Consider the following 25,572-nt stretch of genomic DNA (forward strand, 5'->3'; position numbering starts at 1 on the left):
GTCCTCTGCGCAGGCGCTGTGAGACCGCGGAGCTTTCTGGGTAAAGATGGATGCTCACGATCTGTTTCGCCGGCTCGGCGCGGGTGCCAAATTCGACTTGAGACGCTTCTCGGCGGACGCAGCTCGATTCCAGGTATTGTGGGCAGAAGCGCGAGTAACTGAGTAAGGAGTGGGAGCCGGAGAAATTGCCGAATGCTGGGGGAGTCCGCACTCGGAGACCCCGAGGCCTGGTTGCGGGGCATTTCCCCTCCTTTGGCGTTCAGCTTACCGCAGCCTTCTGAATGAACCGTTTACCTGTCCTAGACTTGGTTGGGTCTAGTCGGGAAACGTTTCACCTCCACTCTACCGCCCTGGCTGTTCTTCTGAGTTTATTCAAAGCACCGTTTAGAATCTTACTCTCAAAAGTTATCTTTTTCCAAAACTTATGGAAAAGAATTTGAAAAACAGCAACAACCCCAAACGGAGAGAACAGATTATTTCTTGGTGATCTTCCCGTTTGCTTTGGCTTGCGTGGGCATGGTTCTTTTTATTCCCGCTACTCCACGGCGTATTAAGTAATGAGACGAACGATTTGAAATGGGCGCTCTTACAGAGGGAAGTAGTGAGTGATAAATCGAGAGAAGTTGGGGCCCAGTTGTGGAAAATCTTGTATATCAACTTTGGTATTGGGACTAGAGACATTTTTGTGTGTGTGCCTCACCTGTGTTTCTTCTTTCTCTGACGGTATAGTGTAGTTGTTAAGAGTTTGAACTCTGGAACCAGATGATTCAAGTTCAAATCCTGGGCCTTCCAGTTACCAGTTTTGAGACCGTGGTGAAGTTACTTAACGTGTTAATGCCTCGATTTTTCTCATCTGTTTTGCTGTTTACCTTGTTAGGGTTGTTGAAGGAAGGAGGAATTTAATATATCTAAACATGCTTAGAAATCTGTCTGATTATGCAGTGTTATGATTATGCAGATTAAGCATAAGTGTTATGCTTATCAGTGTTAGTTGCTGTTATGATTATTATTATTACTGTTAGAAGGTCAGAAAAGGTATCATCTTGGATTCCATTTGCCCGAACTCTTGTCAGCTCAACAGATATTTGGTGAAAGACAAAAAAGATTGGGAGTCATTGTACCCACATCCTTACTGTCAATGCTGCTAGAGTGATAACAATGCCAAATCTGTCCATAGATTTCATTTAAAATTTTTTGGGTTTTAGATAGGAAAAAGGAAATATGACTTTGATTCCTCGGAGGTGCTGCAGGGACTGGACTTTTTTGGAAACAAAAAGTCTGTCCCAGGTGATTGTGGAGCATTAAGAACTCATCAGGAGCTACAAGATGAAGAGAAAAAAGAAGAGAGCCAAATTGAAAGGAAGAGGGAGCAAAACAGGAAAAAGAAGAAGAAGATGACTTCAGGTTAGGGCTTGATTTATGGTTTTTGTCTCTAATTTTTTTTTCATTTACAGAAATAGTAGAAGCTTATGGTTATATGTCAGACAATATATTGCTGTTTGTCATTTGATAGCATTTAAGTTGTTTCAAGGTATTTGTGATTACAAATATTGTTACAGTAAAGATACTTGTAAGCATATCTTTTTATACAGGTGCTGTAACTTCTGTAATTAGCATCCCCAAAGTGGATTCAGTGGGTCAAAGGGCACACACACTTCTTCCTTTGAACAGATAACTGCAAAATGACTTCCCACAGCCGTGACAATGCTGAATACTGTTGGTCTTTTTTTTTCCTCCCCATTCTAATGAGTGAAACGTTTTTATTTATATTTTCTTGATAACTGGTGAGATTGAGCATCTTCTCATAGGCTTTTCTGGATGTTTACCTTTCACGTTTTGTGGCTTGTTTGTACTCTCTGGCTATTTTTCACAAGGTGGTCTTTTTTTCTTGTACTCAACTGTGGGAATATTTGTCTTTTTCCTTGTTCATCTATTAAGTTTCCCAGCCATTTTACCTTTTTGGTAAAATAAATACTTACACATGATTTTTAAAAGTTATTCAATCAGTTTATGTTAGATGTTTTTGTAGAGATAGTCTATTGATATGTATTTATACCTCACTTAAAAAGCATGAATGATTGCATACTCTAGATGCTGTTTTGTTCTGAACCTTCCTTCCCTCTACCCCCTTTATAACAAGATATAACAGTATTATCTTGGAATTTGTTATGAATGAGTAGGAAATGTGCTGCCTTGTTTGTTTTAATATAGCATCTTATCCCATTATACATTCCATTATTGATTTAACAAGTTCCTGAGTGGTGGGCCTTTAACTTGTTTCTCCGCTTTTGCTTTTACAGTGTTGCAGTAAATGTTATTCTACTTTGGGTGTATGTGTGGGTATATCTGTCTGATAAATTCTTAAAAGTGGGATTTCGCAGTTAACAGATTTTAAATTCAGATATTTGGGAATTGTCCACCAGAAATGTGGTATCATTAGGAAGTCTACTGCTTTGTTCATTGAACCATAGCATAGTATCCCGTTATATGTTGTAGGGATGTTCCATAATTGATTTGACAAGTTTCTGTCTTAGGAACATTTACTTTGTTTCCACACTTTTGGTGACAGTGTTGCAGTAAAAGTCATTTTACTTTCCTGGCTACAAGCAAGTTTAATAAAGCTTTCCATCAAGATGAATTCTAAAAAGACCTGACACCAGCTTAGGAAAAAGATTCAAATATTTGGCAACCAGAGACACACAGATATGTCCTGTAAGCATTTAGTAGCAAGTGTGGATAGACATAAAGAGTTTTAATTGGACAATTCAAGGTCTTGTGGATTAGTAATAATTCAGGTCTGTTAATGCCAACTGTCTCCTCATAAAAGTGAGCATAATTTTTTATATTTTTTAAAAATCATTCCAATTGGTGATGCCCACCAGCAGTGTATGAGTTTTCTTTTTCTATTTTTATAGTTTACCTCCTCATGTAGTATTGCACTTTTTTCTATTATACTGTTCATCTGTTTCTTCTTAATTTGTTAGAGAAATTAGCTCTAGTCTAGCATACTGTGTTTACACTTATTTTTTAGTTTATCCTGTCATAATCTTATTTATTTTTGCCATTTTATGTGTTAACTGTATCTTTTCCTTTGTAATTTGCTTTTGCTTTTGTGTCCTAAGCATTAAACTTAATTTTTTTTTTTAATTCTCCCATACTTTCTTATTTGTAGTTTCATTTTGTTATATTGAAATCTCTGGCCCTCTGGGATTTTATTTGGTGTAAGGAGTGAATAAGGAACAAATTTAATTTTTTTTTCAGATGTCTAGCCGATTGTCTTAATATATTGATAATCCATCTTCTCCCCATTGGATTTAGATACAGCTTTTATTGTAACTTATTTCCCATATATATTTGGGTCTTTGGGTTCTGTTCTATTTCATTTACTTCTGATTCTGTATTCATAGACCAGTACAAGCTTGTTTCAATTAACGTGGCCTTATGTTATAAATGGGCTTCCCTGGTGGCTTAGACAGTAAAGAATCTGCCTGCAAATTCAGGAGACCCGGGTTCAATCCCTGGGTTGAGAAGATCCCCTGGAGAAGGGAATGGCAACCCACACCAGTATTCTTGCCTGGAAAGTCCCATGGACAAAGGAGCCTGGGGGACCAGAGTCGTACACAGCTGAGCGACTAATACTGTGTTATAAATCCCAACAGAGTAGTGCGGCATACCATGTTTATTGATTGAGCAACTGGATACTTTCTCCCTAAAGTGAGCTATAGGATCAGTGCAAATCCAATTAAAATTCTAGTAGGCTTTTTTGGTAGAAATGGAAAAGAATTAAAAATAATAATAATAAACATACACTTACCATGTGATCCACCTGTTCTGCTCCTAGAATTTACCCAACAGAAAGGAAAACCTGTGTTCTCACAAAGACTTGTATACTTGTGTTCATAGCAGCTTTGTTTGTAATAGCCAAAACTATGAAATGACCCAAATGTCCTTGGACAGTGGAGGATAGACAGATTGCATATCCAATACAGTAGGATACTCCCTGTAAATAAAAGGTTTAAAATTATCGACACATGCTCCAACATAGATTGGATGGATGAATCTCAGGATAACTATACTAAGTGAAAGAAGCCAGACTAAATTTAGTACGTACTATATGATTCCATTTATATAAGATTCCAGGAAAAAAATTAATCAACGAGAGAAAAAGGTAGTTGCCTAGGAATGGAGTAATGCACTATAAGGGGCTACAAGGAATTTTGGGAACTGATGAAAATGGCCTTAAATGTGTTGATGGTTTAACAGGTGTATTGTTGCTGTTTAGCCACTCAGTTGTGTCCAGCTCTTTTGCAACCGCATGGACTGTAGTCCGCCAGGCTCCTCTTGTCCAGGGGATTTCCCAGGCAAGAATACTGGAGTGGTTGCCATTTCCTTTGCCAGGGGATCTTTGCAGGTCAGGGACCAAACCCATGTCTACTGCATTGCAGGTGGATTCTTTACCACTGAGCCACCAGGGAAGTATGCAAATTGCATACTTTAAATATATGCAGTTTATTGTGTCTGTTGTGCCTCAGTGAAGTTGAAAAAATTTTCAAAAAATTCCAGAAGTAGTCTTTACTAATTAATATTCTTAGAATTTTTTAGCTATTCTTACATATTTATTTTCCCAGGTAAACTTCAAAGTCAGCTAGGCCAGTTACCAAAACTGTCTAGTTGTATCAACTGTTACATTTTCTTTCAGTGTGAAGGTGTGGCCTATTTGTGCCACCTAAGAATGTTGCAGTTAAAATCTTTTAATTTTTTAAAAAAATATATTTTAGAAATTACTTCTCAGGAAGAAGTTTCTACTATACAGTGGATATCATCTGTGGAAGCAAAGATTGAAGATAAAAATGTTAAAAGAGAAAATAAACTAACTTCAAGAAAGTTAGAGCAGCTAAGAAAAGAAAAGGTGAGAAAAATATTTTTGCCCTAATAGTTTTTCTGGCCTTGTGCCTTTTTCACTGTGCTTGGGTTTTTCTGTTCATCAAAGTGAGTATGATTTTGTTAAGATAGAAGGTTATTTATAGTAGTCTAGATTTCACTTTAATGAAAATTTAAAGTAGCCTTTGTGCTGTGGCTGAAATTTTTAAAGTTTAAAATTCTTGAAAGTATCTTGAAATCTTGAAACTTAAACAGGGTCAAATTTGATAATGTGTTTAGAATTAAGTTTTTTAAATTTCTCATTTCCCTTTGATAAACATAAAATTGGCCCACTTTATCCTTTATGTTAAACTCCCTGGTTTTGAAGAATTTCACGTGACAGGGATTTGAGAGTTGGAATTCTTAAGAAACCTGTTTGGTAACTTGGGATCAGGAGGAGGGGAATTCAGAAGGGACAACAAATACGCCGTTGTTGAGTTTGCTGCACTCCCACCGTATTGCAGATGGAGTACCGTTCAGCTCCTTTGGTAATCCCGCATCCAGAATTTGGCTGTCTGGATCAGAGAGTGGGAAAAACCAAAAAAATAAAAAAATCAACATCACTTGACTTTTTTAGTGGCATTCAGTCTTAATAAATAGAGTTTAGGGTAGATTGTTAAAAAGCATTGGCTCTTGTGCCAAGTGCCATATAAAGCAAATAGATTGATTCAGTGCCTGTCTTCTAGCAGTTTCTATAAGATTGTGACTGTGACAGTAGCACATGTATATGAATAATGTTATTCATGGCATTGACACATTAAGTGTGGAAAGTGTGGATAGATAGGTTTCATCGTTAGGAAGGTCATCCTTCTGTGAAAGGGTGGAAATTGTTCGTAGTATCTGTCTCTTTTAGGGCCTGGAATTTAACTAGATGGCTTCATATGCTACTAAAGCTTATTTGAGAAACTTATTACTGCTTTACAACTTCTGACAATGTATTTTACCAAATCCCTTTGTTTTACTTTTCAGCTAAACTTCTTCCGGAATAAACATAAAATTCATGTCCAAGGAACTGATCTTCCTGACCCAATTGCTACATTTCAGCAACTTGACCAGGAATATAAAATCAATTCTCGACTGCTTCAGAACATTCTGGATGCAGGCTTCCAGATCCCTACACCAATCCAAATGCAAGCCATTCCAGTTATGCTGCATGTGAGTGTGAAGGCCTTGAAGTGTGTGTGTGTGTGTGTGTGTATTCATTCTCTTTCCTCTGTCTTTGAGATCTTCCCATCTGCCTTATTTCCCCTTGTTGAAATCCTTGCCATCCTCTAAACTCCATCTCTAATGCCTGTGCCTCCATACAGTTTGTCTTGATCACTACTGCTTTATGTGATCTTTTTCATTTACCAACAAACACTCTTTCCCCTAACACCCAATTCTCCATGTGTTTTCTTTTTCTTGCAACATTTATCTTACACTTTATACTACTGTGTCTTTGCACTAACTAACATTTTCCATTTAACGAAAAGCATTCATCTTCTGAGGATAGGGACTATGTTCTGTTTATTCATCAGTGATTTGGTTTATAATATCTAAGAAGTATTTCAGAGGTACTGAATTATTGTATATAACTTGACTTTGTTTTTAATCCCAGTGCTTTAAAAGTTTTTTGTCACGCCATGCAGCTTGTGGGATCTTAGTTCCCCAACCAGGTATTGAACCCAGGCCCTCAGCAGTGAAAGCAGAGAGTCCTAACCACTGAACTGCCAGGGAATTCCCATATCCCAGTACTTTTTATTATTGAACTATATTTAAATACTAAAAAAATACATAGATGTCAAGTGCACAGTTTAGTGAATTTCAGCAATTTCATACCCTTTCCCTTCGGTCCCCACCCGACCCTCACCCAGAGGTGAGCACTCTTCTGCTTCCTTGTGTTGTTTAATCTCTCAGTCCTGTCCAACTCTTTGCAGCCCCATGGACTGTAGCCCACCAGGCCCCTCTGTCCGTGGGATTTCTCAGACAAGAATACTGGATTGGGTTGCCATTTCCTTCTCCAGGGGATCTTCTCGACTTAGGGATCAAACCCACGTCTCCTACATTCCAGGTGGATTCTTTACCGCTAGCCACCAGGGAAGCCCTGTTCTGGTTCTTACCGCCATGTATTATAGAATTATTATATAAGTGGAATCATTCATTATGTATTCTTTTATCTCTGGTTTCTTTCTTTCACTCTATGTACCTTTTTTGAGATCCTCCATGTTGCATATATCAATTTGTTACTGATATATGATAGGCTGAGTAGTATTTTCTTATATGAGTATACCATTATTTGTTTATGCAGTGTTGACAGAAGTATGAGTTAACTTAGATTTTTGAAATTAAGTTTTTCTGAGTTTCTTTTTGTAGTGGTGAGAGCTGCTTTTTTGTCACCACATAACCAAGACGGCCTCCCAGTTCTAGTAGCCAAAGGGTATGAGTTACCTCCTATCTCATCCATATTAATCCTTTTCATTTTCTTTGGGAACTGAAATAAGAATATATTTGAAGGATGTTTTTGACTGACGTTATAGCAAATTTGCTTTTAATTTTCATTAAAATGTTGTATGTGTAGTGATCTTAGCTGAAAGCTTTAAAAAGCACAGTGACTTTTTGAAGATTGTCACCTATAAATGATTGTCATTGGTGTTATCACCACTTTTTATTTTACTTTTAGTTCTTTAGTTATTTATTAAAATTTTCCATGAGGATGGAGCAATGCAGATGTCAGGACCAAAAGTTGGTTTTCTGATTTTGTTTTGATAAAGAGGTTTAGGGAAAAGGAAAATAGAAATAATGGGAATATGGTTGTGAATTACCTGGATTTTAGTTATCTGTTTTCTTTACCCAGTTCAAATTAACTTTAGTGATAATGCTCAGAAACTCCATTGGGGTGGTGGTAGCAGAGGTGGGTGATGTTAGAAAAGCAAATACGTGCAAAACAGAAAAAGAGACACAGATGTACAGAACAGACTTTGGGACTCTGTGGGAGAAGGCGAGGGTGGGATGTTCAGAGAGAATAGCACTGAAACAAGTAAACTATCAAGGGTGAAACAGATCACCAGCCCAGGTTGGATGCATGAGACAAGTGCTCAGGGCTGGTGCACTGGGAAGACCCAGAGGGATCGGATGGGGAGGGAGGTGGGAGGGGGGATCGGGATGGGGAACACATGTAAATCCATGGCTGATTCATGTCAATGTATGGCAAAAACCACTACAATACTGTAAAGTAATTAGCCTCCAACTAAAAAAATAAAATGAAAAAAAAAAAAACTAAAAAGAAAAGAAAAACAAATATTGGAGAAGTTAGAGGAATGATGGGAATGTGAGTGTCTGGACTTATTATATATGATTTTATTTTTATGGCTGGTAGCGTTATTTGACTGGCACTGAAAAATGTATGTACTCTTCCTTGTACTTAATATACTCTGTTTTTAGGGTCGAGAACTGCTGGCTTCTGCTCCTACTGGATCTGGAAAGACTTTGGCTTTTAGCATTCCTATTTTAATGCACCTGAAACAACCCACAAATAAAGGCTTCAGAGCCCTGGTTATATCACCAACACGAGAACTTGCCAGCCAGGTATAACCTGTAGTTTCTGAAGAGAATATGTTTGTGTTTGCCAGTCATCTTTCTTATTAGAGGGTAATAGAAAGGTCCAGAAGAGTAAGGCCCGTGTCTTTATCATGGTCAAGTATTGTGTACAAAGCACACTTCTTGGTATCTTACTGCATAAAGTCTTACAGTTTCCTAAAATATGATGATCTTAGCATTTATACTTTGGTATATGCTCTAAGATCCTTGTAGTTGGAAGGCTACTGTAACATATGTGTGTTAGTCACTTAGTTAAGTCCAACTCGGCAAGTCCGTGGTCTGTAGTCCACCAGGCTCCCCTGTCCATGGATTCTCCAGGCAAGAATCCTGGAGTGGGTTGCCATTCCCTTTTCCAGGGGGTCTTCCCGATCCAGGGATCGAACCTGGGTCATATACATTGCAGGCAGATTCTTCACTGTCTGAACCGCCAGGGAAGTGGTCTGTAATATACAGTTCCTCTTTAAAACTTTTTCTTCTCACCTATAAAAAGGAAACCTCATCTCAGTTTTTGAGAAAGTAAAACTATACTGTGATCCATTCGACTCTCTCAGTGTGAGAGTGGGATGTAAATACATGTAAATACATGCCATGTATGAAACTGTTTTGAAACTGTACTCTATTCTTAAAAATAATACAGAGTTCAAGAGTTTTGATTTTTTTCTCTTGGAACTGGTTTACTAGATCTGAAGAAACTATGAATCTTATTTGGCATTGGAGTTCCAAAATGCCAAGATTCCAGGTTACTTTCAGGTATTCATGGATTGATACTAGATTTATTTTATAAATACTAAAAAAGTGAGTATACATCTTATCCAAGTATTTCAGCAGCTGATGTTTTTATCATTTCTGTTTTAGATTCACCGAGAGTTAGTAAAACTATCCGAGGGAACAGGATTCAGGATACACATGATCCACAAAGCAGCAGTTGCAGCCAAGAAATTTGGACCTAAATCATCTAAGAAATTTGGTAAGGGATTACCAGGTGGCACCAATTGTAAAGAATCCACCTGCCAGTGCAGGAGACTCGGGCTCGATCCCTGGGTTGGGAAGATCCCCTGGAGGAGGAAATGGCAACTGACTCTAGTATTCTTGTCTGGAAAATTCCATGGACAAGTCCCTGGGGTCAGCGAGCCTGACACAACTGAGCATGCATGCCAGAGGATGGAAGTTGTAAATTCAGTTCAGTTCATGCTTGAAATGTAAGGGATTTGGAAATTACAAATATCCGAATTGCCACCTAAAAATTCTTAAAAGTGTAGTTAGTTTGATTTTTAGAAAAGCTGAAAGAGATCTCCTCTCACTCAGTAGTTACATAAATAGATACCAGGGGTTCTCTACCTCACCCTCCACCCCAAGGATATTTGGCAGTATATGGAGATACTTTGTCACAGCTGGGGAGAGGTGCTACTGTTAGAGGGATAGAAGCCAGTGACGCTGTTACACGTGCTGCGATGCACAGAATAGCCTCCTACAGCGAGGAGTTGTCTGAATCAAATGTAGTACTGAGGCTGAGAATCCCTGCTTTATTCTATTGATGGTTAACCTGCCATGGGAATATTCTGCAGATCAGACTGGCTTACATCTCTACTCTTAATGTCCACCAGAGAAACTTTTACTTGGCTTTTATCTTGAGCTTCTGAATAAAGTTCCATTTAAGGAAAGTATTTTCCTGAAAAACAAATGAATGTTTGAAAAGCAGAGTGTTGGATTATTGTATTCCTGCCTCTTAGAGACCAAGAAGGCAGGTCAAATAAACGGAGAGTAAGGACTTAGTAGTTTGTGCTATGATGTATTAAAAAAATATGTACATTAGTTTGTTGTGTTATTGGTATAGTGCATATCAGCACTTCTCCCCACTTGAGGTTATTAACTGAAATACAGGGGGCTTAATCCTCTAGTTTAAGACGGATGAATGTTGTTTTGCAATTTGTACCATTTGTTTTTCCTTACAGATATCCTTGTGACTACTCCAAATCGACTAATCTATTTATTAAAACAAGATCCTCCAGGAATAGACTTAACAAAGTATGTTACTTTAATAATGTCTTTTATGTGTGTTTTTCATTAACTTGATTATATTTTGTCTTCAACTATAATATAATACTTGTATTATTGCCCTTTGGAGCTTGCTATCTGCCAGCTTTCAGTCAGTGTTGGTGCTGAGAAAAAAGTAACTATCTGGTCTGGAATAAAGTTAACAGATTGTGATAAGCAATTAGTACAGAGTTCCCCTAGAAATTGTCACATCTTTCAGCAGTGGTGATGGAACTCCATCACCAATGCCAGTGGAACTTCTGTCATTGTCAGTGGAACTTCATATCCTTTGGGGTAATGGAATAGGTACATTAATTTATGTTGATCTTCTTTTACCTTTTTATTGCTTATTTTTCTTGTACCTTTTTCTGGTACAGTATGTGGATCTGAGAAGCATCATTGTGGTTTGACTTCTTCATGTGTCCCCGCAGTTTAGTGACATGTCCTGGATCTTTCAGTTCAATAAACCACAAATTTTTGTTGTTATTTCTTAGTGTTGAATGGCTGGTAGTAGATGAATCAGATAAACTGTTTGAAGATGGCAAAACTGGGTTCAGAGACCAGCTGGCTTCCATTTTCTTGGCCTGTACATCCCACAAGGTGAAGAGAGCTATGTTCAGTGCAACTTTTGCCTATGATGTTGAACAGTGGTGCAAACTGAACTTGGACAACGTCATTACTGTATCCATTGGAGCAAGGTAATTCCTCTTCCATTATCACACTGATTAAAAAAAAGTCATTATTTTACACTAAAGGAGACAGGTTGTGTGGCCTAAGATTAATAAAAAGAGTTTTACTGAAAGAAACATATTCTTTAAAGTCAAGTTTGATTAAGGATATTCTATGTTAGAATAATCTAAAGGGACATTCTCATATCGTCATGCGGATATTACTATCATCATGCATTTAGTTGATTTTTCCCTTCCATAAAGTATTACCATGAGTTCTGTGGCCACCCAGAGGATTTAATCTCTTTGATGGCTTAACTCAGTTGGGCTGAGAGAAGGAAGCTGATGTTACTGAGCCACTTGATTTGTAATTCCTTTTTAAAAATATTTTGGGGTGCATTTATGCTAAATGATAGAAAAAAAGTTTTATGAAATTATAATACTGCCCCTTGATATACTGTAGTGCAACCCATGAAATGGAATGGAGCTTCCCTGGTGCCTCAGCAGTAAGGCAGGAGACCTGTGTTCAGTTGCTGGGTTGGGAAGATTCCCTGGAGAAGGGAGTAGCAACCCAGTATTGTTGCCAGGAGAATAGAAATAGTAAAAGTGAAGATAATAGCTATAGAAGAAGTGCTTATAATACCATGTTAAGTAAAAAGCCAAATGAAGTGATAAAGAATATCCTATCTACTTCCAACTTAAAACTCCTGTGTATAAAAAGAAAAATAGAACAGGTTCACCATAAATATAATTTTGAAGGAAGATAACAGAACGGAAAAAGTATTTATACATAGTGTAGTATATTACACTGGCTTATACAGTGTTAATAAAACCTTTAGATACCTCACTCCCAACTGTCTGTCTATAAATAAGCCTTTGCTAACATTATGAAAAAAATTTAGCCATATGAAGCAACCTTTAAAATGTTCTCATTTTACCCAGTAATTTTACTTTTAGAAAGATTTTGTAAGGAATTGGAAACATGAAAATATATGACTGGAACACAATAAAATATCAAAGTTTATTGTAAAATGGTAGAATTGTGGGCAGCTTATTGTTTATGTCCTTATTTTTTAAATTGAAATAACATTTTAATAATCGGAACAGAACATTTAAAGACTTAAATAGACATTTCTCTGAAGAAGGCATCCAGATATCCAGTAGGCACATGAGAAGATGCTCAACATTACTAATTATTAGAGAAATGCAAATGAAAGCTACAATGAGGTACCACCTCACACCAGTCAGAATGGCCATCATCAAAAAGGCTACAAAGAATAAGTGCTGGAGAGGGTGTGGAGAAAAGGGAGCCCTCCTGCACTGTTGGTGGGAATGCAGATTGGTACAGCCACTACTGAGAACAGTGTGGAGTTCCTTAAAAACTAAAATTAGAGTTGCCATATGATACATCAGTCTTACTCCTGGGCATATATCCAGAGGAAACTAATTTGAAAAGATACATGCACCCCAGTGTTCATAGCAGCACTATTTATAAAAGCCAAGATGTGGAAATAGCCTAAATGTCCACTGACAGAGAAACGGATAGAGATGTGATGTGTGTGTGTGTATATACACACACATGGAATGCTACTCAGCCATAAAAAAGAATGAAATAATGCCATTTGCAGCAACATGGATGGACCTAGAGATTATACTAAGTGAAGTAAGTCAGAGTAATAAATATGATATCGCTTATGTGTAGAATCTAAAAATGATACAAGTGAACTTATTTACAAAACAGAAACAGACTTATGGACATAGAAAACAAAGTTACGAATACCAAAGAGGAAATTAGGGGGGAGGGATAAAGTAGGAGTTTGGGATTAGCAGATGCAAACTTCTAAAGGGAAAATACATAAACCACATATAATTACCTATAATGGAAAAGAATTTGAAAAAGTGTGTGTGTGTGTATGTGTATATGTATATATATATGAAACTGAATCACCAGAGACTTTGGCTTAAAGCTCAACATTCAGAAAACTAAGATCATGGCATCTGGTCCCATCACTTCATGGAAAATAGATGGGGAGACAGTGGAAACAGTGTCAGACTTTATTTTTTTGGGCTCCAAAATCACTGCAGATGGTGATTGCAGCCATGAAATTAAAAGATGCTTACTCCTTGGAAGGAAAGTTACGACCAACCTAGATAGCATATTAAAAAGCAGAGACATTACTTTGCCAACAAAGGTCCATCTGGTCAAGGTTATGGTTTTTCCAGTGGTCATGTATGGATGTGAGAGTTGGACTGTGAGGAAAGCTGAGTGCCGAAAAATTGATGCCTTTGAACCATCGTGTTGGAGAATACTCTTGAGAGTCCCTTGGACCGCAGGGAGATCCAACCAGTCCATCCTGAAGGAGATCAGTCCTGGGTGTTCATTGGAAGGACTGATGCCGAAGCTGAAACTCCAGTACTTTGGCCACCTCATGTGAAGAGCTGACTCATTGGAAAAGACCCTGATGCTGGGAGGGATTGGGGGCAGGATGAGAAGGGGACGACAGAGGATGAGATGGCTGGATGGCATCACCGACTCAATGGGCATAAGTTTGAGTAAACTCTGGGAGTTGGTGATGGACAGGGAGGCCTGGCGTGCTACGATTCATGGGGTCGCAAAGAGTTGGACACGAATGAGCGACTGAACTGAACCGAACTGAACTAAAATTTAAAAACTTTGGTATAACACAGGGAGTTCTATGACAACCAAGAGGGGTAGGATAGGGAGGGAGGGGACATATGTATACTTGAGTGATTCACGTTGTTAAATGGCCGAAACCAACACAACATTGTAAAGCAATTATTCTCTAGATAAAAGTAAATTTCAAAAAACTTTGTCTTTATAAATAATTAGGTACTTATATTGACAATGGAAAAAGTCATTCTGTTGGAGTTATGTGTAAATTTTTTCATTTATTTAAAATTTATGGGGAAAAACAAAGATTGGCTCTCACAAACTGCAAGGTATGTTTTTTTCCTCAGGAATTCTGCAGTAGAGACGGTAGAACAAGAGCTTCTCTTTGTTGGTTCAGAGACTGGAAAACTACTGGCCATGAGAGAACTTGTTAAAAAGGTATATTTGGGCTGCATTTTCAAATTTTGATGAAGTTCACCAAGCCTTCTATTACTAACGGGAGGCTGAGCACGTTTTCCTGCATCGTGTTTAGTAATCCAGTGGCAAATCAGTAAGAAGCACGTTGGAGCAACTCATCCCAAGTGGGAGAGGCTCACCTCTTAGAATAAAATTAAGTTTCTGTTCCCAGCTCAGGGTAGGCTAGGAAAAGACCTAACTGATGTCCTGAAAGCCTCCTTTTTCCACATCTGTGAACTGGCAGACCTTAAAGATACTGGGCATTCAGTTCCAGACCAACACAGTAAAGCCAATATCATAATTAAGTGAGTCACAGGAATTTGGGGGACTTCCCAGTGCATAGGAAAGTTGCATTTACACTATGCTGTAGTCAAGTGTGCAGTGGCATTGTCTGGAAAAAAGTAAACAATGTACACACCTTAATTAAAAATACTTCATTGCTAAACCTACTAACCATCACCTTCATTGTGCCATATTAGTAACATCAAAGAGGACTGATCACAGCTCACCAGGGCAAATATAATAATTATGAAAAAGTTGGAAATATTGCAAGAATTACCAAAATGTGCTGCAGAGACAAGAAGTAGGCAAATGGTGTTGGGGAAAAAATGGTGTCGATAGACTTGCTTGAACATAGGGTTAGCCACACACCTTTGATTTATGAAAAACCCATTATCTGCAAAGTGCAATAAAGTAAGAGTATGCCTACATATTGAAATCTCCCCCCACCACTCTGCTGCTTTCATGTAGAACTGGGGCCTTACATGAGTAGGACACTAGAGTGGGGTTTTTTGTTTAATTACTGAATTAATACAAATATAGTACTTAGAGTAGTGCTTGGCACATTGTGCTGTATTTGTTAGTTTTGCTAATAATGATATCACTTGGCAATAGGAAATGGAAGGTTTTCACAGATACTTACGTAAGATTATACTCCAGGGATTTTTAGCCGTGTATGAACTTGAGTTTTGTGAACCTTCTGAAATTGTGTGAATGTCTGGTTGCCTATTAGACAGCTTCATATCTTTCATTAGATTCTGAAAGGATGTGTGGACCATAATAACAAGGTCAAGTCCTAATGCTGACAGTTGAAAATATAGAAAGCTGGTTTGAGAGAGAAACAGGGTTTGATGATACAAAATGTAAAAATCATTTGCTTAGAGCTGGTAGTTATAACTTAAATTTTGTCTAACTTGATAAGATTATTTTGAGAGAACTGAGAACCAGGGACTAGGCTTTGGGGAATACCCACAGTCAGGATAAATAATGGATTAAAGTGACAATTATTATATTTTAAGAAGGAACAAAAATGTTCTGAGGCACAGAAGCAAACATGATTATTTCAAGGAGTGGACATCCATTGCTGTAGAAAGGTGAAGGAGGATTAATTAGACAGTGAACAAAATGGAGAGTACTGCTCACATTGAGTAGGAAAAGCCCATTGTAGAGAATGGATGCTGAGGAAGATGGAGGCAGACTTAGACCACAGGTCTGAGAAATCTGGCAATTTCTAAATTGAAATGAATTAAAATCTTATGAAATGATGCAGTTATACTCTTAGTTATGGGTTATGTGTGCTTTCTTTTAGGGTTTCAATCCACCTGTTCTTGTTTTTGTTCAGTCCATTGAAAGGGCTAAAGAACTTTTTCATGAGCTCATATATGAAGGTATTAACGTGGATGTTATTCATGCAGACAGAACACAGCAACAGGTAAAGTCAAATGTAAACTTTCAAAGCAACAAAGAACAACTAAGCACTGGCATTTATGAAGCACTTGTTTTTCATTCCCAGACTGGTACTAAAACATTTGTTGTATGTTCTGTTGACCAGAGAGATAACACAGTCCACAGCTTCAGAGCAGGAAAAATCTGGGTTCTTATTTGTACAGCCTTGCTGGCCAGAGGGATCGATTTTAAAGGTGTGAACTTGGTTATCAACTATGACTTTCCAACCAGCTCAGTGGAATATATTCACAGGATAGGTGAGTCATGTGTCCCCACCCCCACGCCCCACTCATCTGTCTTAGCACGTCTACCAGAGTCCCTTCAGCATGTTCATTTTCAGTACTGTAAAAGTCCAGTGACTTGTATATTTGAATCTTGAAAGTCCCATTCCCCTCAAAAATGAGTTTTTTTGTTTGTTTTTTAATGGTCTGATTTCTCTTAGGTCGAACTGGGAGAGCTGGGCATAAAGGAAAAGCTGTTACATTTTTCACTGAAGATGATAAACCATTATTAAGAAGGTAAATTAGGAGAAATAGCTTAGCATTAAGCTGGCAAAATTGGTTCATTATTCTTATACACAATTAATAGATAATTACAAAATGGCTGTGTCCCAAATTCTGTTATTTACATAATGGCTGTGTCCCAAATTCTGTTATGGTATTAGTCAACCAAATGTTAGCCATGAAAGAAAAATGATCAAAAGGCTTCGTTTTTGTCCTTCCATTGTTAGATTTTGGAAGTATTCACAAGAGAATATTCGTTTAAGTTTCAGACTCACAGAATTGTCCCAATAACATCACTTTATATTAATCACAAGGTTATATTAAGGTTTTTGGATTAGTGAATAGTTAAAGTTAATCCCTGAATCTCTTCCGTTACAGCCTAATCAAAATGATCTCTTAGCATGGTGCATTCTCCCATTACTCTTAGGAGCAGATGGAGTTTTATCTTTAGTCCCAGGTCACCTGTTGTAGAGGAAAAACTGTTTTAGTAACACACTCCAATATTATTCAGTTGTAGCCCCTTGAAGCTGGGTAACCTATGATAGATGCATTTTTAGAATCTCATCTTAATATAGCCCATCATCATAGATGTTAATGTAAAGGCTGAGTTATATTTCCTACACTTGGGCTGCCTACAGAAATGTTAGGCTGATGATAACTGACAGCAGTTCATATTTCTAACAGATGAAATCAAGCTGTGGATGGAGGTGGTTTGTACATTGACCTGTTTCTCGGTTGTGACAGATTTTGATTTGTGCCTTCTGAGCCTTGGCTCTGTCAACCTTGGTTTTGTTGTGAGCAGACTCTGATGTGATACATAGGGGACTATTCCAGCAGCCTTGATTCACCTGAGTTTCCTCAGCAACTCTAAGCATGTGACTCTGATGACCCGCCATGTCAGTGTGTGCACTTCAGTTTTCTTTTCCATCTGGGAAATGTGGATAATGATGATATTTACTACAAAAGCTTGTAAGGATTGAATAAGTGACTGTACATGAGAAGTTCAAGTCAGCCAAGCCCTGTGATTTAATAAATTAAAGTGTGACTCTGACTTCAATGTTTCCTCCAAGACTGGGCTGTGCTGGCTAGGGCTTGGGGCATGTTGCGTAGAAGCAGCTGCTATTAAAATTATTCAGCAGTATGTTGGTTTCAGTCCAGCAGACTGTTCTCTCAGTAGTCTGATATGATTGCTCCTGGTAATAATTGGTAATAATTTACCAGAATACTTCACTGGATTACTTTCTTGTTTGTGTACTCTTAGTTCCTCTTCTGTTGTGCAGAGGGTTTAAGTACATAAACAACAGTTTGACAAGATACAAATTTATGTTTACTGGTACCTTTTTCAGTGTTGCCAATGTCATCCAGCAGGCTGGATGTCCTGTCCCAGAATACATAAAAGGTTTCCAGAAACTACTAAGGTACAGTCTTAAATTTACTTGGGAGTTTTTCTCTCTTTGCATGTACATTCTTACTTTCACACTCGTACATTATAGTTCTATCAATGCTACTATTTTAGAACATTTTAAAGTAAAAACTTTCCTCTTAAATATTTGTGAATACGGTGTGTTCTTTCCCTGTCAGTTTTTCATCCTTGAAATTTTAAGTACTCAGATTTTTAAAATATTATTAAATGTGAGTGAAATATGCTTAGATTTTAATTCATAAAGCTAGTAAAAAGTAGTTAATTGGCCAGAATGAGACTCTAGTGCTTATTGGCAGAGACAATATGAGAGTGACACATATTTTAATCATAATCAGTGCCTTTTTAAAAATTGGTTGAATTATCATCTCTCTGGATTAATGCTCTGGATACTATTAGGTAAACTAGTATATTAAAGTGGATACAGTGTTGTCACTGTAAACCAGTAAATAGTTAAACAAATTTTGTGACCAAGAACCAAAACGAGTTTTAGTTTTAGCTCTCTAAAGTAAGTTGCACTTAATCAGTTCTTTCTTCTCTTTGTAACTTCCAGTAAACAAAAGAAAAAGATGATTAAGAAGCCCTTGGAAAGGGAGAGCATTAGTACAACTCCAAAATATTTTTTAGAAAAAGCTAAGGATAAACGGTAAGTATATGGTAAAAGTTAGTTTGACTCTGTCATATTCATATAACTTGGGCATTATTTTTCCTTAGGATAGATTTTTAGAAATAAAATTTGATAGGTCTACAGTCCATTATGGAGAAGGAAATGGCAACCCACTCCAGTATTCTTGCCTGGAAAATTCCATGGACAGAGGAGCCTGAGGGGCTACAGTCCATGGGATCACAAAGAGTCGGACATGACTGAAGTGACTTAAGACACATGCATGCACTGTCTCCACACAGCCTGCATCTGGACACACTACTGAGGCCACTTGTTAGGACTGTCAGCTCACATCAATGGAATCTTTCTTGAAGCTTTGTATTCTGGGCAGGATTTCAGTAGGATTTACACTGAAGCATGTTGAAACATCTCTGAAAAGTATGATTTGGGTAAATTATAAATTTATTTATATGTAAATTATAAACTTATGATTTACATATTTATATGAAATTATATGCAGATTTATTTATATTTCTTTTTTTTACAATGTACACAGGACTACCCTTTTTGCCTGTCACTACTGGGAAACCATGATCTCATAGGGGTAGACTGAAATATTCTCCATAGTACTATTCTTTCCACTGTTTAAGGAAAAATGACACTTTAAATTCTGTCAGTACCAGTTAAGATATAACATACATAAAATATGGGAATTTACCAAGTACTTACTGTCCATCTTTAGCCTTACTGCATATATCTGTATTATATATGTACTGCATACATAATATGTAGTAAGGTGTACAAAGGATGCAAAATGAGACCCCTTTCCTGAAGTTGGTGGCTCAGAGGATAAAGCATCTGCCTGCAATGCGGGAGACCTGGGTTCGATCCCTGGGTTGGGAAGATCCCCTGGAGAAGGAAATGACAACCCACTCCAGTATTCTTGCCTGGAGAATCCCATGGACAGAGGAGCCTGGCGGGCTACAGTTCATGGGGTCGCAAAGAGTCGGACACGACTGGGCGACTTCACTTTCACTTTCCTGAAGTTAGGGAAAGGAGATTAATATACATGAAAAAAATAGAAAATATTTTTAAGTAAAATAGAAGCTAGAGAAGGGAAAAATCATTATGAATTGGTCGTTTACAAAAAAATTTTACAGAAGCAGAATTATCTTCAGGGATAGGTAAAATTTAGGCACGTAGAAGGAACAAGGTGAACCCAGGTGAGAAGACTGGCCTGCACTTTCCTTCTGAGTGAAAGAGTCAGCCTGACATTTTGTATTAATTATGGGAAGTCATGTTCAACCCCAGTACATGGCATGTAAAGAGTGTCCCAAGGGTTTAGTGGTTTTAAGCTTTAGTAACTTGGGAGGAATAAATGTTACAACCTTACGAAAATACATCACTGGAAAGATTAATTTGTACCTAGTCAGTTTTGTGCCTTCTTGATGCATTTTTTATTTTTCGTCTTTGTGGCAACAGTTCCTGGGTGGATTGGTAGAGGATTAATAGACCAGTGCATTGCTACAGGAGGTTGCCCTGCTTTGTCACCTTATCTGTCTGACTAGACTTTTTCTTGCAATGAGCTGCTTCTGAATTGTTACATGTACATCAGAACCTCATTCGTGGGTGATCGTAAAGCTAGGATTGAAAGTGCAATCCTTTCAGGTACTGACTAGCAGCTGAGGAAAGTTTTTACAAAGACGGAAAATCAACTAGAACATAAGATTGTGGCTCTGTTGAACTGTAATAAATATTGATATTTTAAATTATATTTTAATTGTTAATTTTTTTATGCCTCAAAGTTATTAAAACTTATGGCTGCACTAAGACTTTGAGGACACTTGGTATAAATCTGTCCCTAGCCCCTGCTTAAGATGCTTTGGTTGTCTTATTTTCTTCACATTTAAAAACCATACTTCTTAACATAGCATACACACAAGAGCTGATCTGACACCAGCTTACCTTTCCACTACAGATGTTGCAATAATGATCCTACCCACACCTGTGGCCTCAGCTCTATGCTGATTACTCTTAAGTCCATATCGTCAGACCCTGCTTCCCAACTGAGTAATAAACCTAAATCCTGTTGCCTAGTGGACCTCACTTCAGGCACTGCAAACTCACCCTGGTGTAGTAGAGGGTGGAGGAGACTGGATTTGGAGCAAGAAGAACTGGCTCTAATATCACCTCTTCCTGTGTGAGTTTAAACAAATCACATCTTTAAGCCTCTTTCCTCCTATATATAATGGAAATGGGTATATAAATAATAACTCTGCCACTCACTGTTGGTGAAGGATTAAGTGAGTTGATTTGCATTACTCTTCTGTAGTATGCAAATGTTGTTTCTCAAAAGTTTTTTTGTTTTTCTCAAAAGTTTTTTCTTGTGTTAAGAGTTAGTTGATGGCATTCACCATTCGCCAAGCTCTAAAATCAGAATATCAGAGTTCAGTCCTAATATTATCAGTGTGTGATGATCTGCAAGTTACTCAACCACTCTACCTCATTTTCCACATCTGTATAATGAGGATACTAATAGAATCTTCTTCATAAGTTAGAAGATCTGAGTTGATACATATAAAGTATTTGTAACAATGTCTAGCACTTAATCAATGTGAACTCTTTATTGGGTCAGAATCTGTCTTTTATGCCATGTTGTAATGTAGTTTATTGTGGTATTTCTGTCTCACTTAGGCGGATATGTTTTTCTAAAGGGCAGACACAATTTTGTGTTCCTAATGTCTCACATACTTGATCGTGAAGGTTTCAGTAAATGTTTATTAAACTGGTAGAGTTTTGGAAAGTACATATATCTAAAATTTCTAATTCAGCTTTCCTTTCATTGTCACAGGAAAAAGGTCACTGGTCAGAACAGCAAGAAGAAAGAAGCTCCTGAGGACAAAAGTTAAAAACAGACTTTTAAAAGAACTGTATCACAAATGTGATTTTATAATTTCAGCATGAATTTTTTTTTCATGGAATATATTGTCTTATAATCACCCATACCAAACATTTGAAGTCAACCATAAGAACGTGGGACTAATGAAAAATGATCCTAAATTCTCAGTGTATCATGTCAAGTTTTAATTCATAGGTGATTTTTAAATGATTATACAATGGAAAAAACATTCATTGACATCTGTGTGGTTTGAATCCAGAGTGATACTTCTTATAGAAGAACCAAAGCTTATACTAAAAGTAACAACACCCAAATGTGGTGAGCTGGATTTTTCCCTTCAAGTATGAAGGAACGTGTTGCATATGCTGTGGAGAGGCATTTGGAACCACATTGCGAAGTAAAGTCTTGAGATTGAATTCCCCTTCCTACCCACTTTTTTTGGGGTGTGGTGGGAGGGAAATGGACAAGAGGCAACACAAGCTGTCTACCAAGAATAAACCTACTCATCTCTCTATTTCGCTGTTTCTAAATTTGTTGATGGCTTTTTGTAGTAGGAGCCATAACAACGAGATTCCTTTTTTCCTCCCATAAAGCAAATTCCCACTGGCTATCTATTTTACATGTGGTAATATAAATTTCCATGATACTCTCTCTGTACATCTCACAAGCTCCTCCCCTCTCCTCATGTCTGTAAGTCTATTCTCTATGTCTGTTTCTCCATTGCTGCCCTGCAAATAAATTCTTCAGTACCATTTTTCTAGATTCTGTATATGTGTTGATATATGATATTTATGTTTCTCTTTCTGACTTACTTTACTCTGTATGATAGGCTCTAGGTTCATCCACCTCATTAGAACTGACTCAAATGTGTGCCTTCTTATGGCTGAGTAATATTCCATTACTCAGAACTGGACATGGAACAAAAGGCTAGTTCCAAATAGGGAAAGGAGTATGTCAAGACTGTATATTGTCACCCTGCTTATTTAACTTATGCAGAGTACATCATGAGAAATGCTGGACTGGATGAAGCAGAGCTGGAATCAAGATTGCCGGGAGAAACATCAATAACCTCAGATACGCAGGTGACACCACCCTTATGGCAGAAAGTGAAGAACTAAAGAGTCTGTTGATGAAAGTGAAAGAGGAGAGTGAAAAAGTTGGCTTAAAGCTCAACATTCAGGAAACTAAGATCATGGCAACTGGTCCCATCACCTCATGGCAAATAGATGAGGAAACAATGGAAACAGTGTCAGACTTTATTTTTCTGGGCCCCAAAATCACTGCAGATGGTGATTGCAGCCATGAAATTAAAAGACTCCTTGGAAGGAAAGTTATGACCAACCTAGACAGCATATTAAAACGCAAAGACATTGCCAACAAAGGTCCGTCTAGTCAAAGCTATGGTTTTTCCAGTAGTCATGTATGGATGTGAGAGTTGGACTATAAAGAAAGCTGAGCACCAAAGAATTGATGGTTTTGAACTGTGGTGTTGGAGAAGACTCTTGAGGGTCCCTTGGACCACAAGGAGATCCAACCCATCCATCCTAAAGGAAATCAGTCCTGAATATTCATTGGAAGGACTGATGTTGAAGCTGAAACTCCAGTACTTTGGCCACCTGCTGTGAAGAACTGACTCATTTGAAAAGACCCATTGCTGGGAAAGATTGAGGGCAGGAGGGAATGACAGAGGATGAGATGGTTGGATGGCATCACCAACTCAATGGACACGAGTTTGAGTAAACTCTGGGAGCTGATGATGGACAGGGAGGCCTGGTGTGCTGCAGTCCATGGGGTTGCAGAGTTGGACACAACTGAGCGACTGAACTGAATATTCCATTATGTATATGTACCACAACTTTATCCGTTCACCTGTCGATGGACATTTAGGTTGCTTCCTTGTTCTAGCTATTGTAAATAGTGTTGCAGTGAACAACAGGATACGTGTCTTTTTCAATTTTGGTTTTCTCAGGGTATATGCCTAGGAGTGGGACTGCTGGGTCATATGGTGGTTTTATTCCTAGTTGTTTTTTTTTTTTAAGGAATCTCCATACTGTCTTCCATAGTGGCTGTATCAATTTATATTTCCACCAACAGTGCAAGAGCATTCCCTTTTCTCCACACGAGATTCCTTTTATGTGGCTGGTTATTCAAGTTCCCTAGGGTTTTAAATTCTTTGGTCTGTTAAATATCTTTTTACTTCATCAGTAACATAGCTCAGACCTTACCTGTCACAACGTTGTAGCTACCAGAATATGGTCAACTTCTACTTTTGTTACTTTGTTTTCTGTCATTTAACCATGTTCTTCGCTGTCTCTTTCCATTCAAGATGACTTTGCTAGAAAACTGATAAACATTTTATCCTGGTAAGGTAGAATGTCCCTGTCGCTTGATAACACCACTGCTACAATTCTCCTACAGCTTATCTTTCCTGAGGCTTTATGGTCCTTCATTCCAGTTGGTATGCAAGTCTATGCCAAGGGTAAAGGATTATGATTATAAAGTGCTACAGACTGTTGACTTATGCAGATTTTTTTCAATTGCCAGTTTTGTACAAGTGGGCCTTAGGAAGCATCACTGTGAACAAAGCTAGTGGAGGTAATGGAATTCCAGTTGAGCTATTTCAAATCCTAAAAGATGATGCTGTGAAAGTGCTGCACTCAATGTGCCAGCAAATTTGGAAAACTCAGCAGTGACCACAGGACTGGAAAAGGTCAGTTTTCATTCCAATCCCAAGGAATGCTCAAACTACCACACAATTGCACTCATCTCAGACGTTAGCAAAGTAGATGCTCAAAATTCTCCAAGTCAGGCTTCAACAGTATGTGAACCGTGAACTTCCAGATGTTCAAGCTAGATTTAGAAAAGGCAGAGGAACCAGATATCAAATTGCCAACATCTGTTGGATCATCAAAAAAGCAAGAGAGTTCCAGAAAACATCTGCTTTATTGACTATGCCAAAGCCTTTGACTGTTCATCACAACTAACTGTGGAAAATTGTTCAAGAGATAGGAATACCAGACCACCTGACCTGCCTCCTGAGAAATCTGTGCAGGTCAAGAAGCAACAGTTAGAACTGGACATGGAACAAGACTGGTTCCAAATCAGGAAAGGAGCACGTCAAGGCTGTATATTGTCACCCTGCTTATTTATATGCAGAGTACATGATGAGAAATGCTGGGCTGGAGGAAGCACAAGCTGGAATCAAGATTGCCAGGAGAAATATCAATAACCTCAGATATGCAGATGACACCACACTTACGGTAGAAACCAAAGAACTAAAGAGCCTCTTGATGAAAGTGAAAGAGGAGAGTGAAAAACTTGGCTTAAGACTCAACATTCAGAAAACTAAGATCATGGCATCTGGTCCCATCACTTCATGGCAAGTATATGAGAAAACAGTGACAGACTATTTTGGAGGGGCTTCAGAATCACTGCAGATGGTGACTGCAGCCATGAAATTAAAATACGCTTACTCCTTGGAAGGAAAGTTATGACCAACCTAGACAGCATATTAAAGAGCAGAGACATTACCGTGCTAACAAAGGTCCAGCTAGTCAAAGCTATGGTTTTTCCAGCAGTCATGTATGGATGTGACAGTTGGACTATAAAGAAAGCTGAGTGCTGAAGAATTGATGCTTTTGAACTGTGGTGTTGGAGAAGACTCTTGAGAGAGTCCCTTGGACTGCGAGGAGATCCAACCCGTCCATCCTAAAGGAAATCAGTCCTGAGTGTTCATTGGAAGGACTGATGCTGAAGCTGAAACTTCAATACTTTGGCCACCTGCTGTGAAGAACTGACTCATTTGAAAAGACCCTGATGCTGGGAAAGATTGATGGCGGGAGGAGAAGGGGACGACAGAGGATGAGATGGTTGGATGGCATCACCGACTCAATGAACACGAGTCTGAGTAAGCTCCGGGAGTTGGTGATGGACGGGGAGGCCTGGCGTGCTGCAGTCCATGGGGTCGCAAAGAGTTGGACACGACTGAGTGACTGAACTGAGTTTTGTACAGTGGAATAAAAAATTGACTTCATACATATGAGGTACTTGGAATGGCATCTGACATGAATGTTGGTTATTGTCATCAATACTATAATAAACTTTGCTCGGCAACATTTGAATTAAACATTTATTT

General features: G+C 38.1%; 1 protein-coding gene across 2 annotated transcripts; it reads left to right on the plus strand.

The window, feature by feature from the left end:
• Window positions 1-26: 26 nt before the first annotated feature.
• On the plus strand, window positions 27-21,951 carry DDX52 (DExD-box helicase 52). 2 transcript variants are annotated; one of them, XM_043481499.1, is made up of 16 exons: window positions 27-133; window positions 1,206-1,404; window positions 4,779-4,909; window positions 5,890-6,075; window positions 8,341-8,484; window positions 9,352-9,463; window positions 10,449-10,521; window positions 11,025-11,228; window positions 14,178-14,268; window positions 15,875-15,997; window positions 16,118-16,268; window positions 16,454-16,529; window positions 17,861-17,932; window positions 18,488-18,580; window positions 20,517-20,738; window positions 21,390-21,951. In XM_043481499.1, exons 1-16 carry the CDS (start codon window positions 47-49, stop codon window positions 21,445-21,447), a joined length of 2,022 nt encoding a protein of 673 aa, XP_043337434.1. In that variant the 5' UTR covers window positions 27-46; the 3' UTR covers window positions 21,448-21,951. The 2 variants fall into 2 exon arrangements, with proteins under 2 accessions (XP_043337434.1, XP_043337440.1); XM_043481505.1 differs by lacking the exon at window positions 20,517-20,738.
• Window positions 21,952-25,572: the final 3,621 nt, after the last annotated feature.

The sequence above is a fragment of the Cervus canadensis genome, chromosome 1 (assembly GCF_019320065.1).
Source record: "Cervus canadensis isolate Bull #8, Minnesota chromosome 1, ASM1932006v1, whole genome shotgun sequence".
Classification (NCBI taxonomy): Eukaryota; Metazoa; Chordata; class Mammalia; order Artiodactyla; family Cervidae; genus Cervus; species Cervus canadensis.